This window comes from Bos indicus, chromosome 15 (genome assembly GCF_029378745.1).
Source record: "Bos indicus isolate NIAB-ARS_2022 breed Sahiwal x Tharparkar chromosome 15, NIAB-ARS_B.indTharparkar_mat_pri_1.0, whole genome shotgun sequence".
Lineage (NCBI taxonomy): Eukaryota > Metazoa > Chordata > Mammalia > Artiodactyla > Bovidae > Bos > Bos indicus.
In genome coordinates this window covers 53,593,904-53,611,356 of record NC_091774.1, presented here as the reverse complement: position 1 = coordinate 53,611,356, position 17,453 = coordinate 53,593,904, and the positions used below count along the sequence as shown (strand labels likewise).

The 17,453-nt window shown below is 39.2% G+C and overlaps 1 protein-coding gene across 2 annotated transcripts in view; it reads left to right on the top strand.

The window, feature by feature from the left end:
* The window catches only part of RAB6A (RAB6A, member RAS oncogene family), a 95,712-nt gene extending 93,142 nt beyond the window's left edge, over positions 1-2,570 (top strand). For both annotated transcript variants that reach the window (XM_019975197.2, XM_019975196.2), the window contains exon 8: positions 291-2,570. In XM_019975197.2, coding sequence (XP_019830756.1) covers positions 291-355 — 65 coding nt within the window. In that variant the 3' untranslated portion in view covers positions 356-2,570. The remainder of the gene's footprint in view (positions 1-290) is intronic.
* The last annotated feature ends 14,883 nt before the right edge of the window (positions 2,571-17,453 follow it).

Genomic DNA, 17,453 nt, shown 5'->3' with positions numbered 1-17,453 from the left:
TACAGATTATTCCTTAAGGAACATCATCTTTGTATGGTTTCTTATTCCTGTAGAATAATTACCTTAGGATAGATTCTGATGAATAGGAATTAACCTTGTTTGGAAACTTGCGGCATATAGGAGATAAAAGCACATTTATTTCATATGAGTACCTCATGTGGTAGGCTAGCTATATAGGAAATAAAATGGATGAGTAGGCTCTGAAGCCAAATAGAAATGGGAGAATCGTTGGTGTCCAGGAGAATGGGATTTGTACTTCTCTGTTTATGGTTCCTTAACTTTTGTTTCAGTGATTGACATAAAACTGGAAAAGCCTCAGGAGCAGCCAGTCAGCGAAGGAGGCTGTTCCTGCTAATCCTCCATGGCATCTTCAACTTTCCTCCAGAAGCTCACTGCTTTGGCCCCCTTACTCTTTCATTGACTGCAGTGTGAATATTGGCTTGAACCTTTTCCCTTCAGTAATAATGTATTGCAATTCATCATTGCTGCCTGTATCGTGGAGATGATCTATTAGCTTCACAAGCACAAAAAAGTCAGTGTCTTCATTATTTATATTTTACAAAAAGCCAAATGATTCCAGTATATTCCAGTGATAACTTTAAAAATTAGATACATTTTCTTAACATTGTTTTTCATTTTTAATGTTATGAGAATGTACTTCAAAATGATGGAACTCTCAGCAGTATGTGGCTTGGTTACGGAACAGTTATTCATAGGAGTACTTGCCTATGCCGACTTATTTGATCTCTCCCTGCTGTACTCACGTCTCCTTTACCCTATCTCTTATTCCTCCCCACCCTCCCTCAAAACTAACAAGAGGAGGCAAAGTCAGACCAAGCCTACTGGAATTACCTTGTATTTTAGCGATACCACTTGCTCTAGGCCTTGAGCCAAGATATCCAAAATTATTCTTGAGCACTGATATAAATTACTTAGGCCTTAATTGAGGTCAAAACTCAGCTATCATGGAAGGCAGTGCTGGAATAAGGAAAGGGTTTCTGATGTGTCTTCAGAATGAGTCCTAATGACCATACTAAGTACTTATAAGTAAATGAACATAAAATATATTTCTGACCAAAACAAACGATCCTTTCACATGTTAGACTCTGGGAGAGAAAAGTAAAAGCGCTTCAGAACAAGTTTTAAATATTTAATTCTTCTAAGAGCTAATTCTCCCAAGATTTTAAAATTGTCAAAATAGAGTTCTGATTGAAAAAGAAGACTTTTTTAAGCAATAGATTACTCTTGAGTTTCTTTATTTCTTCCTTTCTTTCTTTTTTAAAAAATGCTATGCAGGCAAGTCACTGTAGAAATCAAATTCCTTTAAGAAGAACCAGTGCAAGAATTTAAATTTGGCATCTTGATCAAAACTACTGTAACAAGTGGAAACAATGATATCTAAAGCTTACCAACTATAGACTCTTCAGCAGATTAGCAAATACTTAGCCCAGGACATTTGAGATCAAATTGAAAATGGAAAGTTTTCTCATAAGCCCTTAGAGGCAGATCTGAACAAGCATACATAGAAGAGGGAAAAGAGAGAGTGAAAATAAAACTTAACATTATGCAGATTTATGCCTTATTTTTCAGCATTTTTTTTTTTTATGTTGGTTCTCTCAACCTGGTTTTGCTTTTTATTAGATCTGTATAGTTTGGTTAATTAGTGAGTTGGTTTTATATTTAAGCTACAATTAATCTTTTTTCTTTGATATTTATTTCTTTGCCTTTTTTAACTACTTTGAATTTTTAGATGTTTTATTCAGTCTTTAGAGCATCACAATGGCAATATGTATTTCCCTTAAAACACTGCAAACAAATATACTAGGAGTGCACCATTTTAATCTTTACTAGTTATTGTGAGATTGCTGTGTAAGTTAATAAACACATTTGTAAATACATTGTTTGCAGGAAGTAAATTTCTGAGTTACAGCTCAGGAAAAGCCTGCTGAATTTATGTTGTAAGCATTACTTAACACAGTATAAGGATGAAAAGACAGCAAAAATATCTTCATACTTCCTCATCCCCTCATTGCAACAAAGCCCTTAACTGGGAGAACCTTATTCCCCTCTCTTTCCTCTTCCTCCTCCACTTCCCACTTACTATATCACCTTATAATATTCAGAGAGCACTTGGATTATGGGTCTGAATAGAGAAATGCTTTCAGATAATCATTAGCCCACATACCCCAGTAACTTGTACTCAAAGATGGGATGGAGTTGTAAAGTGCTTTTATAATACAATATTATTGTTAAAGGCAAGGGTTGACTCTTTTGTTTTCTTTTGACATGGCATGTCCTGAAATAAATATCAATTCAATATGGCAGATGGGTCGGTCATATTCTTTATTTGGAAGAAGTTGTGATTTCTGATATGGGGATGATTGTCTTCCTACACTGTAGCATTTGATGTATCTTTAAGGCAGTAACCAGTTATGCTGCTTTTAATATTGGTCTTTTTATTTGGCTTGGGGTTCTTCAACAGAAGCAGTGAAGTGTGTTCATAGTGCAGATTTTCTGTTTAATAAAGTTTTGCTGCCAAAAAAATGTATAAATAAACACAAAAGAAAACAGTTATTGACTTGGTTGCCCATTCCTGCCAAACATGTGCTACTTACTTCCTCCCGAGGACTGTAAAGGGAACATGGAATCCAGATAAGTAACAACAAAACTGAGAAACCTCAGGGGAATCAGAAGACGCTTTTCAACTGTTGAGGGTGAGGGAAAGTGGCTGCAACTTGAAAGATAGGGTCACCGGTGGAGGCAATGATAAGATGTCTTAAGGAGAGCAGTTTAAGTACCACTTATGTCACCTCACTCTTAATTCCACCTTTGCCTTGAGACAGGAGTGACAAACTACCCTTCCACCAAATCTAGCCTGCAACCTGTTTTTAAATTAAATTTTGTTAGACCTCAGCCATACTCACAAAAATCAGGTTGAGAAGTTGTAACTGACTTTATGGCCTCCAAAGCCAAAAATATTTATTGTCTTTTACAGAAAAAAGGGTTGATCCCTGCCTTAGGGCAAACCATAACTAGCCCCATTACTATAGAAATGGAGGCCACAACGTAGATTACAGGTGCAGATATCCACAGGGGTGAAGTCAGGGCAGAACAGAATCTGTGAGAGGGAGTTCCCTGGTGATCTAGTGGTTAAGATTCTGGGCTTTCCCTGCTATGGCCCAGGTTAATCCCTGATCAGGAAACTGAGAATCCCTCGAGCTGTGCGGCATGGCAAAAAAAAAAAAAAATCCTTGAGTAGTGAGAATGAAACTAGGTGGGAAATAACTTATCTACCTTAGGCTTTTCACTCACTCTATCCTTTGAAAACATCAGTGGTCTGTAATCTAGGGAGACTGCCTCCTGCAAAGTTGCTTCTTCCTAGACTGGATTTAAAGGTTTGGTTTGGTGGGATGAAACTGAATGGAAACAGTTACATGTGGTCTTGTGGTTCCTAGAAAGCTGTGCCAAGGTTTGTCCCTTCCCTACCTTAATACTTGACATTCTGGTCTTTGGCACTTGCCCAGTGTACCTTCCCAGAGTTACAGCCCAAACCCTAGGAGAATTTGGACTCATAAGCTAGAGTAGTTGGATATCTGCAAACTCTCTCAAAAGAAAAAGTGAATACCATTTGAAGCAGAAATACTTGAAAAGACAACCAATAATTTAAATATGGCATGATAAATATTAAAGAAATAAGATAATGGTAATATGTGGAGCAAGAGTGAAAAATACAACTATTAAATGAAAAATATAATAGCTGAAATAAAAAATACAGGTAAGTAGTAGACTGGATTGCATTGATTGAATTAGCAAATTAAATTGAGGAACCGTTTCATTAGAAAGCAAAAAAATAGAAAAGTAAAGATTAGGAATAGAATAATATACATAGCAACATTCAGAAATTCCAGGAAGATAAAAACCAAGAAGAATTATAAAGTACTGAAAACAAAGAATTTTGAAGATAATATTTGTATAGGCATCTGTGTATCTTCTGAAAGCAGTTTCTGAAATGATATATCTACTCTAGTATTCATATTCATACATTTCATTATCCTTTCCCCAAGAATATAGTCTGCACCTGGTGACTTGCATCTAAGGAATAGAATACAGCAAGGGTTGCTTCATCACTTTGAAGGTTAGATTATGAAAGATTGTGGCGTTTGTCTTGTCCACACAATCTGACTCCTCATTTGCTTCTGTGCAGCAGTCTGCCACATTTGAGCTGCCTATGGAGAGGCCCAGCAATGAGTTGAGGGCATTCTTCAGTCAATGAGGAACTGAGGTTCTTAATTAGGCAGCCTGAAATGAACTGAACAAAAAGTACACTACAGATTGAGAAAATATTTGTAGATTGCATGCTTGATAAAGGACCAGTATTCAAAATACATGAAGAACTCTCATAAGTTGATAGGGAAAAAACCATGAAAAATGTTTGACATCATTAGTCATTTGAGAAATGCAAAGTAAAACCACAGTGAAATACATACATATCAGAAAGGCTAAAATTAAAAAGATTGGTCATACTAGGTGTAGGTGAAGATGAGCAACTGGAATTCTCATACTCAGCTATCTGAGATTTTGGAAAAACAGTTTGGAAATTTCTTTAAAAGTTAAATAAACATTTATATAAAGTGGCCATTCCACACCTAAGTACTTACCTAAAAGAAATGAAAGCTTGTTTCTATGCAAAGACTTGAACACAAATGTTCATAGCAGTTTTGCTTGTATTAGGCAAGAACTAGAAATAACCCGTCAAAAATGTCCGTCAAAAAGTGGCTATGTAAACAAATCATGGCGAATACTATGGAATCACATACAATAAAGCAGAAGGAACTATTGATACCCGCAACATAAGTGAATCTCTGAAACATCCTTAGTGAGAAAAAATTATTCAAAAAGAAAAATATGTATGTTTTCATTTATATAAAGTTCTAGTAAATGCAAACTTCTAAATAACAATCTGTTTCTCCCTTTCCTCAGTCCCTAGTAACCTCTATTCTGCTATCTGTGTATTTGCCTATTCTGGATACCATATGTAAGTGGAATCACAACATTGTCCTAGAATATAACCTAGGAATGGAATTGCTGGATCATGTGATAATTCTTTTTTTTTTCTTCAATAATAGAACTATTTTATTAAACATGTGAACATACTGATTTTGTACAACATGCATTTCTTTCTTTCCTCTGCCCCAGGAAGCCAGCGCTCTAGAACCCTATGTTTATAAAAACACACTTTGGCAGCTACTATGACAAGGTGAAAAGTGCAATTCCGAAAGTAACAACACAACCAAAGTGGGGAACAAAAAAGGCAGAGGTGAGTGGGCCCAGTGCTGCTCATCTTCTCTCAAGAGGAAACAGTTTAAGAATAGAAACTCTTGAGCATTATTTAAGCAGTACTGCCCAACTCTCTTGGTAGCATCTCTGTTTCAATTCCATTTATCTTGATGTTGTAACTAACTAATCTGTTACTTCTTTAAGAAATTCTGCCCTGGTTTATATCCTTTTCAGTGGCCCATATCCCTTTGATCTTCAAAAACACAGAAGTCGCTCAGTGTGTCTGACTGTTTGCGACCCCATGGATTGTAGCCCACCAGGCTCCTCGGTCCGTGGGATTTTCCAGGCATGAATACTGGAGTGGGTTGCCGTTTCCTTTTCCTCATGTGATAATTCTGTATTTAACTTTTTGAAGAATGCTAAACTACTTTTCACAACATAACACAATTTTATATTCTCAAGCAGTGCATGAGGGTTCCAATTTCTCCACATCCTCAACTTTATGTTTTGATTTTTTAAGTGATAGCCATCCTAATAGGCATGTATTGGTATCTTTCTCATTGTGGTTTTGATTTACCTTTCTTTAATGACTAACGATGTTGAACATGTTGCTTACTTGCCATTTGTATACATTCTAAGTTCCTTGCAGGCTGTTTTACTGACACATTTTGGAGGTATGTATTGAAGTCCTTTAACCATTTTCAAATTAGGTGGTTTATTAATATTTTTTGTTGCTATTGAGTTAGGAATTCTTCATATAGTTTAGATATTAATTTGATATATGGATTTACAAGTATTTCCTCCCATTCTATGGGTTTCCTTTTCATTCTCAAATAGTGTCCTCTGATGCACAAGTTTTAAAATTTCAATCAAGTCCAATTATCTTTTTTCCTTTTTTTGCTTATGTTTTTGGTGTCATATCAGAAAAATCCTTGCCAAATCCAATATCATGAAGATTATTTCCTATGTTTTATTCTAACAGTTTTATAGTTTAGCTGTAAAAGCTTAGATCTTTGATCAATCCAATATCATGAAGATTATTTCCTATGTTTTATTCTAACACTTTTATAGTTTAGCTCTTAAAGCTTAGATCTTAGATCAATTTGAGTTACTTTTGTAAATGGCATAACATAAGGGTCCAACTTCATTCTTTTTAGCATATAAATACTGTTTGCATAGCAACATTTGTTGAGGACTGTCCTTTCCTCATTGAATGGTCTTCACACTCTTGTTGAAAAGTGACCATATATGTGATGGGTTCTTTCTGTATTATCTGTTGTGTGTCTGTCCTTATGCATTACCACACTGTTTTCATTACTGTAGCTTTGTGGTATACTTAGAAGTCTGGAAGTGTGAGTCTTACTTCTTTGTTCTCATCACTTTGGGTAATTTGTCATCTTAAGTCTTCCAGTCCTTGAACACAGGATGTCTTCTGTATTAGTCTATTCAGGCTGCTATAACAAAATACCACAGACTGGGCAGTTTATAAACAACAGAAAATTTACTGCTTACGGTTCTGGAGACTGAGAAGTCCAAAATTAAAGCACCAGTGTGATCACCTGGCGAGGTGCTAGTTCATTGCCAGCATCTTTTTTTCAATGAGCTCATAGGATGAAAGGTGTGAGGGATCTCTCTGGAATCCCTTTTAATAAGTAGTCCTGTTCATGAAGGTTCTACCCTCATGACTTAAGCATGTGCCAAAGCCCTACTTACTAATACCATTATCTTTGGGAGGATTTAATGTATAAAATTTTGGAGGGACACAAACTTTCAGACCATAGCATTCTGCCCCTGGCCACCCAAAGTTCATATCCTTCTCACATGAAAAATACATTCATTCCATCCCGGTAACCCCAAAATCTACCTGTTCAAGTACTGACTCTAAAGCCTAAATCTGTGAAATTGTTAGTCAGTCGTGTCTGACTCTTTGCAACCCCACAGACTGTAGCCTGCCAGGCTCCTCTGTCCATGGAATTCTCCAGGCAAGAATACTGTAGTGGGTACCCACTCCCTTCTCCAGGGGATCTTCCTGATCCAGGGATTGAACCCAGGTCTCCTGCATTGCAGGCAGGTTCTTTACCGTCTAAGCCACCAATCTCATTCAAATTAGAAATGGGTATTGACCTAAAACAGACTGCGAGTTACTTCTGCGAGGGAGAAAAAAAGGCTTTATTCAGAATCAGCAGAGAATTGCAGTTTGGAATCTGCAACTGTGGCAAGTCCCTGCATGGCAAGGGAAGGAGAATGCTTTTTTAGTGGGGAAAAGAAGTTAGGAGGACTATAAGAAAGTTCATGGCTTTTCATTGGCCGATTCCTTGCTTGGAAAGACTATCATTGCAGGGTCTGAGAGCTCCCTCTTCTGGTCTCCTGACTCTGACGCGTCTTTTATTAATTTTTTTTACATGAGTGAGATTCAGTGTTGATTCAGCTTATGAACCCATTAAGTCAAACAAGTTATGTGCTTCCAGAATACAATGGTGGGACAGGCATAGATAGACATTACTACTTCAAAAAAGAGAAATGGAATTCCCTTGCCGTCCAGTGGTTAGGACTTCACGCTTTCATGGCCCCAGGTCAATTCCTGGTCAGGAAACAGATCCCACAAGTCACGTGGCATGGCTCAACAAAAGAAGAAAGGGTAACAAGTCCTAAGCAAGTCCAAAACCTTAAGGTACACTGGGGCAGGGACCTGCACTTCGGACTAAAGAGTGGCCACACCCCAGCTCTCGTGGGTTGGAATCTTGTGCTTGTGGCTCTGGAAGTGGAATCTCACACTCTTAAACTGGCTCTACCAGTTTAGGGGTTTGAGAGCAGTCCCACCCCCACAACTCTGCTGGGCTTTGCTATCATAGGAGCTCTCTGCTGTACCCTAAAGTGGTTCTCTGACAGAGTTGCACACCAGAGGCCCAGAAGGGTCCATTCTTTGGAATCTGGGTGGACATAGCTACACCTAGTACTGTGGACACTGCCGAGATTTACCACCTGTGCCCTCTGAAAGAACTGCCACCATGGCCTGCACTACACCGAGGGCAGCTGAGGGGCTAGATGCCAGAATTTGGGGGATCAGAGCCTGCAATGTGAAAGGGTACCAGGCAACAGAAGCCTCTCCTTTAAAATTAATCTGTCCTTATATGCCCTTTCAGTTTGGGACTGTGATGGCAGTGCCTCTGGGGTCATTCTTCTATTGCCTTGGACAGTAAGTAGGTCCTGTCTTTAGATGATCAACCAATCTCCCCATTGTCTAGAATAGCTCCTAGCTTCTGTTGAAATGGTAGCTCCATATAAGTCTTACCAAATCCTGCCACACCCTTTGTATTCTCTCTTAAATGAACTCTTATTCAATATGAATAGGCTGAGAATTTTTCAAATTTCAAGTTCCTGTTTCCCCTTTGATTAAGAATTTCACCTTTTTATTATTTTCATTTCCATTTCATTTCAGTGCACCACATGGCATCAGGTATCTTAGTTCCACTCACAGGGATCAAATCTGCACTCCCTGCAGTGGAAACACAGCATCTTAACCACTGAACTGCCAGGGAAGTCCTAAGAATTCCACCTTTTAAATCATTTCTCTCTCCTCACATGTTAAAAAAGAAACAAACCCAAAATGGAGTCACTTGCACTAAGCCACATGTCAACAGGACTTAATACTTAACCTAATTCAGCTTCTTCTTGGAACGTGACCTTTAACCACTTGACCTGGAATTACGTGGTCAGCACTAGAGAGATAACCCACCCAATAGATCCCATTTGTCCCCTCTAGGAAGGTCAGTCCATTCTTTACTAGAAACTTTTTTTTTCCCCACCCTCTGTTGCCTATAAAAGCCTTCTGTTTTGTACAGGTCCTCAGAGTTCCTTTCTATCCACTAGATGGGTTATTATTAATGGATCATTGAATAAAGCCAATTAGAGCTTCAAATTTACTCAGCTGAATTTTGTTTTTTAAACAGATTTGTTGGCAGCAGCTGAACTGAAGGATACTTCTGATGGCTTTGGGGATGATGAGAAACACAGGCAAACCCATGAACCCTTTTGAGTTCTCTGTCTTTCTTACCATTTCCAAAGATGGTAGGCAAGTTCCTCTCATTTCTGAGCTCTGCTCTCTTTGCATGGAGCTCCCAATCTAATTGGCTTTCCACTGTTCCCTATTTTGAGTGGAAAACCCCATCATTTGGTTCTATCCCCAGATTCCACATCAGGGACTGTTGGTGGTTACTGACCACAATTCAACTGGGTCTGACTTAAAAACCAGACTGGGTCCATTGTGTTTTGTGTAGGTAAAGGCTATTGCTAATGGAAATCTTGGGAGCAGCCATCAAATTGTTGGGCATGGGTTGAGCATTTAAAAGCTGATAGAGCACTTGCCACCAACGCAAAGACTCCTTTGTTAGGATAAGCTGGTCACGTAACAGGTTACGTTGACAACAGGTCACCTGCCAACCTGAAGAAAATTTCCATGCAAAAATACACTGTAAAACATCATGCAATTCCCAACTCAGCTGCACATCCTTTTTTTAAAATTAATTTTTATTGACATATAACTGATTTACAATGTTGTGTTTCTGCTGTACAGCACAGTGTATCAGTTATATTCACTCTTTTACATTTTTATTTTTTAATGTTTTTGGTTTTTTTTAATATTCATTTTTAAAGTTTATTTTGGCTGCACTGGGACTTGGTTGCAACACACAGGACCTTCAATCTTCATTGCAGCATGCGTGATCTTTTAGTTGCAGTATGCAAGCTCTTATTGCAGCAAGTGGGATCTAGTTCCCTGACCAGGGTTCAAACCCCCACCCCTTGCATTGGGAGCATGGAGTGCTAGCCACTGGACCACCCGGAGGTCCCTATCCACTCTTTTTTTTAGATTCTATTTCCATAGAGGTAGGGCTTCCCATAGAGGTAATTATAGAGTAGAGTTCCCTGTGCTATACGGTAGGTTCTTACTAATCATCTGTTTTATATATAGCAGAGTATATATGTCAGTCCCAATCTCTCAGTTTGTCCTTGCACATGCCTTTTATTATTTATTTTAAATTTTTTACTGCACTGGATCTTTACTGCTGCACGCAGACTTTCTCTAGTTGCTGTGAGCAGGGGCTACTCTCTAGTTGCGGTGCACGGGCTTCTCATTTTCTCTTGTTGGAGAGCACAGGCTCTAGGGTGCAAGGGCTCAGTAGTTGTGGCGCTTGGGCTCCGTAGCTGTGGTGCTTGGGCTCAGTAGCTGTGGCGCTTGGGCTCAGTAGTTGTGGCGCTTGGGCTCCGTAGCTGTGGTGCTTGGGCTCAGTAGCTGTGGTGCTTGGGCTCAGTAGCTGTGGCACTTGGGCCCAGTAGTTGCAGCTCTCAGGTTCTAGGGTGAAGGCTCAGTAATTGCAGCCCAGCTCTCGGGTTCTAGTTCTGGCCCTCCTAGTGAGGGCTCTAGTAGTTGCAGCTCTGACCTCTAGAGTGAGGGGTCAGCCCCGAGGCATGTGGAATCTTCCCAGACCAGGGATCAAACCCATATTTGCCACTTTATAATAAGAATTGCCTTTTCTCCTGTTTCCAGTAACACATTCTTTATTTCCATCTGAGACTTCATTACAATGGTTTTTTCCATCTGTATTTCTACCAATATTCTGGTCGCTACCACTTAAGTATTCTTGAAAAAGAGAGGCTTTCTTTCCATTCTTAAGAGTATAGGCTTTTTTTCTAGCACATACTTCCAAATTCTTCCAACCTCTGCTTATACCCACTTCCAAAGCTCTTTTCTGTATTTCTAGGTATTTGTTATAGCAGCACTTCCACACTTTGGTATTATTTTTACTCTCTTAGTTCATTAAGGCCACTATAAAAAGATACTACAGATTGGGTAGCTTATAAACAGCAGGAATTTATTGTTCACAGTTCTGGAGACTAAAAATCTGACAAGATCAGGGTGCCAACATAGTTGGTTGGATTAGGGCCCTCTTTTGTGTCACTGACTTCTTGTAGTATCCTCACAGGGCAGAAGGGGCCAGAGATCTCTCTGGAGCATCTTTTATAAAGGCACTAATGCCATTAATATAAGGGTTCTGCCCTCATGATTAAAGCACTTCCCAAAGCCCCATCTGCTAATACCATAACCTTTAGAGTATAAGGATTTTTTTAATTAAAAAAATTTATAGTTCTTTTTAAAAATTGACATACAGTTGATTTACAATGTTGTATTAGTTTCTGGTGGGATTTTAATATATGAATTTTGGGGTACAGAAACATTCAGACCATAGAACTTTGCGTTTGTTTATGTCTTAATTCTTTTCAGCAGTGTTCTACCTTTCAGCATACAAGTCTTTCACCTCCTGGGTTAGGTTTACTCCTAAATATTTTATTCTTCTTTTAATTAATTAAAAATGTTTTTGCTTTGTTGCGTCTGTGTTGCTGTGCACAGGCTTTCTCCAGTTGCAGCAAGTGAGAGCTACTCTTCACTGTGGCGCATAGGCATCTCACTGCGGTGACTTCTCTTACTGCAGAGCATGGGCCTTAGGGTGTGTGGACATCAGTAGTGGCAGCACATAGGCTCTAGAGTGCAGGCTTCTCAGTAGGCTTAGTTACCCCATGGCATGTGCAGTCTTCCTGAACCAGGGATCGAACCCATGTCCCCTGCATTGGCATGTGGATTTTTTTTTTTTTTTTTTACTTTCTGATTCATTTTATTAAGGCAGCATGACCTTTATAGCAAAATCTGACAAAGCATTACAGGAAAGGTAATTTACAGACAAATTGCTAAAAAACAAGTATAAAAGTCTAATTCCAAAATTCTAGCAAATAAAATCAACATATGTGTAAAAAGGAAACTTGGTTTAATATTTTAAAGTGACTGTAGTTTGCTATGTGAATGGAATAAAAGCATAATCTCAATAGATTATATGATTATTTCAGTAGATACAGAAAATGCATTTGGCATGTGGATTTTTAACCACTGGACCGCCAGGGAAGTCCAGTGTTGTGTTCTTTTTGATACTAATGTAAGCGGAATTTTTTGCCTTACTTCTCTTTTTCAGATTGTTTAGTACTAGTGAATAAAATCCAACTGATTTTTGTGTTGACTTTGTATCCTGAAACTTTGCTAAATTGGTTTATTAACAATATTTTTCTGAATGTTGAGCTTTAAGCCAACTTTTTCACTCTCCTCTTTCACCTTCATCAAGAGGCTTTTTAGTTCCTCTTCACTTTCTGCCATAAGGGTGGTGTCATCTGCATATCTGAGGTTATTGATATTTCTCCCGGCAATCTTGATTCCAGCTTGTGCTTCCTCCAGCCCAGCATTTCTCATGATGTACTCTGCATATAAGTTAAATAAGTAGGGTGACAATATACAGCCTTGACATACTCCTTTTCCTATTTGGAACCAATCTGTTGTTCCATGTCCAGTTCTAACTGTTGCTTCCTGACCTGTATACAAATTTCTCAAGAGGCAGGTCAGGTGGTCTGGTATTCCCATCTCTTTCAGAATTTTCCACAGTTTCTTGTGATCCACACAGTCAAAGGCTTTGGCATAGTCAATAAAGCAGAAATAGATGTTTTTCTGGAACTCTGTTGCTTTTTTGATGATCCAGCAGATGTTGGCAATTTGGTCTCTGGTTCCTCTGCCTTTTCTAAAATCACTGCAGATGGTGACTGCAGCCATGAAATTAAAAGACACGTACTCCTTGGAAGAAAAGTTATGGCCAACCTAGATAGCATATTGAAAAGCAGAGACATTACTTTGCCAACAAAGGTCTGTCTAGTCAAGGCTATGGTTTTTCCAGTGGTCATGTATGAATGTGAGAGTTGGACTGTGAAGGCTGAGCGCCGAAGAATTGATGCTTTTGAACTGTGGTGTTGGAGAAGACTCTTGAGAGTCCCTTGGACTGCAAGGAGATCCAACCAGTCCATTCTGAAGGAGATCGGCCCTGGGATTTCTTTGGAAGGAATGATGCTAAAGCTGAAACTCCAATACTTTGGCCAACTCATGCGAAGAGTTGACTCATTAGAAAAGACTCTGATGCTGGGAGGGATTGGGGGCAGGAGGAGAAGGGGACGACAGAGGATGAGATGGCTGGATGGCATCACTGACTGTGGACGTGAGTCTGAGTGAACTCTGGGAGTTGGTGATGGACAGGGAGGCCTGGTGTGCTGCGATTCATGGGGTTGCAAAGAGTCGGACACGACTGAGTGACTGAACTGAACTGACTGAACAATATTTTGTGGAATATATAGCATTTTCTACATGTCATCTGTGAACAAGATGATTTTACTTTCTTTCCAATTTGGATGCCTTTTATTTCTTTTTTTTGCCTAATTGCTCTGGCTAAAACTCCCAGTAGAAGTGACAAAAGTAGGCATGCTCTTGTTTCTGATCTTAGGGGAAAGCCTTTCAGTCTTTCACCACCAAATATAATATTTGCTGTGGGTAGTATATATAGTATTTATCATGTTGAAGAAGTCCTGTTCCTAGTTTCTTGGGTGTTTTTATCGTGAAAAGGTATTGAATTTTATGCTTTTTCAGCATCAGTTGAGATAATCATGGTTTTTTTCCCTTTATTTTATTAATAATGCTGTTGCTGCTTAGTTGCTCAGTCATGTCTCTTTGTGACCCCATCGACTGTAGCCCTGCTCACTCCTCTGTCCATGGGATTTTTCAGGCAAGAATACTGGAGTGGGTTGCCATTTCCTTCTCCACAAGATCTTCCCAAGCCAGGGATCAAACCTGCATCTCCTGTGTTTACTGCATTGCAGGCAGATTCTTTACCCACTGAGCCACTGGGGAAGCCCTTATTTTATTAATGTAGTGTATTAAATGGATGAACTTTCATATGTTGAACGTTCCTGGCACTACAGGAATAAATCCCACTTGATCGTTGTGTACAGTCCTTTTAATACACTGCTGAATTCAGTTTGCTAGTAATTTTCTGAGGATTTTTACATGAATATTCGTAAGGAATATTGGTCTGAAGGTTCCTTGTACTGTCTTTTTCAGGCTTTGATATCATGTAATACCGCCCTCATGGAATGTTAGGAAGTGTTTCTTCTTCATTTTACAGGGAAGAGTTTAAGAAGTGCTAGTGTTAACTCTTCTTTAAATATTTGGTAGCATTCATCACCGAAGTCATCTAGTCCTGGACTTTTCTTTATTGGGAGGTTTTTGATTACTGATTAAATCTCCTTACTATAGATCTTTTCAGATTTCTTATTTCTTTATGACTTAATTTGGGTAGGTTGTGTGGAATTTTTCCATTTCTTCTTTGTCATCCAATTGGTTGGCATACATATTGTTCATATTATTCTCTTATAGTCCTTTATATTTCTATATAACCAGTAGTGATGTCTCCACTCTTATTTTCTGATTTTAGTAATTTTAGTCTTCTCTCTTTTTTCCCCCCCTCAGCTAAAGCTTATCAATTTTGTTGATCTTTTCAAAGAACTAACTTTTGGTTTCACTGAATTTCTCTTATTTATCTCTGCTTTAATTTTTATTATTTTCTTCCTTCTCCCAGTTTTGGGTTTAGTTTGCTCTTTTCTGATTCCTTAAGGTGTCTAGTTAGGTTACTGAGGTCTTCCTTCTTTTTTAATGTATGCATTTATAGGTGTAAATCTCTCTCATAGAACTGCTATCATCCTCCTGATATATTGACTGTTTATGAAATGCCCCTCTTTATTTCTGATAATTTTAGTCTTATGGTCTGTTTTGTCTAATATTACAATAGCTACTCCAACTTTCTGCTACCTACTCTTTGCATGGTATATTTTTTTTTTTCAGCCTTGCTGCGCAGCTCAGGGATCTCAGTTCCCTGACCAGGGACTGAACTCAGGCCCCAGCAGTGAAAGCGCTGAGTCCTTACCACTGGACCACCAGGGAATTCCCTGGCATATCTTTTTCTGTCCTTTCACCTTCAACCTATTTGTGTATTTTAAAGTGTACCTTTTGTACAAAGTTACATAGTTGTGTCTTGCTTGTTTATTCTGATAATCTCTGCCTCTTAATTTATGCTTTTTGTCCACTTAAAATTAATATAATTATAGTATGTTTGAATATGAGTCTGCTGTGTTGGTGTTTGTTTTCTTTGCCTGATAGGCTACTGTCCGTGGGGTCGCAAAGAGTCGGACATGACCGAGCAACTTCACTTGGCTTCCCTGGCGGCTCAGACGATAAAGCATCTGCCCACAATGCAGGAGGGCCTGAATTCAATTGCTGGGTCAGGAAGATCCCCTGGAGAAGGAAATGGCAATCCACTCCAGCACTCTTGCCTGGAAAATCCCATGGACGGAGGAGCCTGATAGGCTACAGTCCATGGGGTCGAAGAGTCGGACACGACTGAGCGACTTCACTTCACTTTCTTTGCTGCATCTACTCTTTACACTCCTCTATTGGCTTTTTTAGCTTAACCTCTTCATATTATATTTTCATTGGTTGCTCTAGGGATTGTAGTGTGCATCTTTGATTTATCAGCATATACTAACGTTGATATTACACTACTTCAATAAGGAAGAGGAAACGTCATAGTGTAACTGTTTTCCCACTCCCACCCCCATTCCCCCTTTTCCTCTCTGATTTTTTTGATTCACTCATGATTTTGTGTATACTTTCAGATAATTCTTATTGACTAGTATTCCATTCTGTGAATGGAATATACCAATGAATCCACCTATTCTAGAATTTGAATTTTCTTCCAGTTTCTATGACACATTTGTACCTACTATTTTTAGGTGAATACATAAATACATTTGTTTGAGAGTACCTAGGAGTAGAATTGATGGGTTTAGGGATTTGCATATGTTTGGCTTACCTGATCAGTTTCCAAAGCAGCTACACCAGTTTCCACTTATATGAGATTCCGAGGGGTGTTCCACATCAGTATTTAATGTTGTCTTTTTCACCTTTAGTCATTTAGTTGGGTATGTCGTGACATCACATTTTAATTTGAAACTTTAAAAAACCACTGTGGTGACCAGATAAAACAATATGTGGGCCAGATGTGATCCTTAGGCCAGCCACCTTCAGATCAAACTGAGGTGTCTGTGAGAATGAATGTTTGTCTTAATATGTGTGTGAATAATTTAATAATTGTCTAGTGAACAACTGGAAGATTAAGTCATGCTGCAATCATTAATGGGGAGATTTTGAAGTAAGGGAAGCCCTAGTGGCTCAGATGGTAAAGAATCCACTCACCTGGAACATCCATCTGCATCTTTCTCGCCCTGGCTGGGGGAGGTCCTCAGTAACCTGGCCCACCTACTACCCCTTCTCATCACGCAACTTGCTGTGACATCCGACCATTGCCTGAATTTCTCAGTACTCTCAAATCTAAAGTGTTTTTAGGCCTTTGCACGCCGTTTCTTCTATCTGTTGTTTTTCCTTTCTGTTTGCAAACTCCCACTCACCTTTCAAGGCTCACCCTAAATTTTCACTTCCTATCTCAAAGCCAGTCTCCTCGGCACAGCTGGACACCTCTTCCTCAGAGCTTCTACTGTTCCATGTTCCTATCTTACTTCATGGAATCATTGCTATTTGTTTATGTATCCCTCTTAAGTTCATGTCTGGAAACATAACTGAGTTGGACACCTGATATTTTTGCCTCCCAGCTCTCGCTTATTCATCTACTTCTGGAAACAGTGCCCTAAATTTCCTGTGGGAGACTACCCCAGACCTGCTCTCTAAACTCTGTTGTTTTAGACCATCTTTTCCAGATCACAGTAGATTCAGTGGCTGTAAAGATGGAAACGAAGCAAAGTTTAAGTGATAATATTCATGTACCTGGACCACACAGTTTCTGGGTTCTCAGGTTTGAGGCCCAGTGTTTTCGCTTGTGTGTGTGTATGTTACTCATTCAGTCATGTCCGACTCTTTGCGACCCCATGGACTGTAACCTGCCAGGCTCCTCTGTCCATGAAATTCTCCAGGCAAGAATACAGGAGTGGGTTGCCATTTCCTTCTCCAGGGGATCTTTTGAATCCGGATCTCCTGAATTGCAGGCAGATTCTTTACCATCTGAGCCACCACGGAAGCCCCCTATATTTTCCCTTCTCTGGCTTAAATCAGTTTGAGAAAGGGGATTTCTGTTACGTAACAGCCTCAAAAAACCTGATTTAAGATGGTTGTTTCCTTCCGTAGGCACCTTGTCTTATGAGTACAACTCATTGTCTCAGTTCTAGAAGGATGGGAACCTACTGGAAAAGAC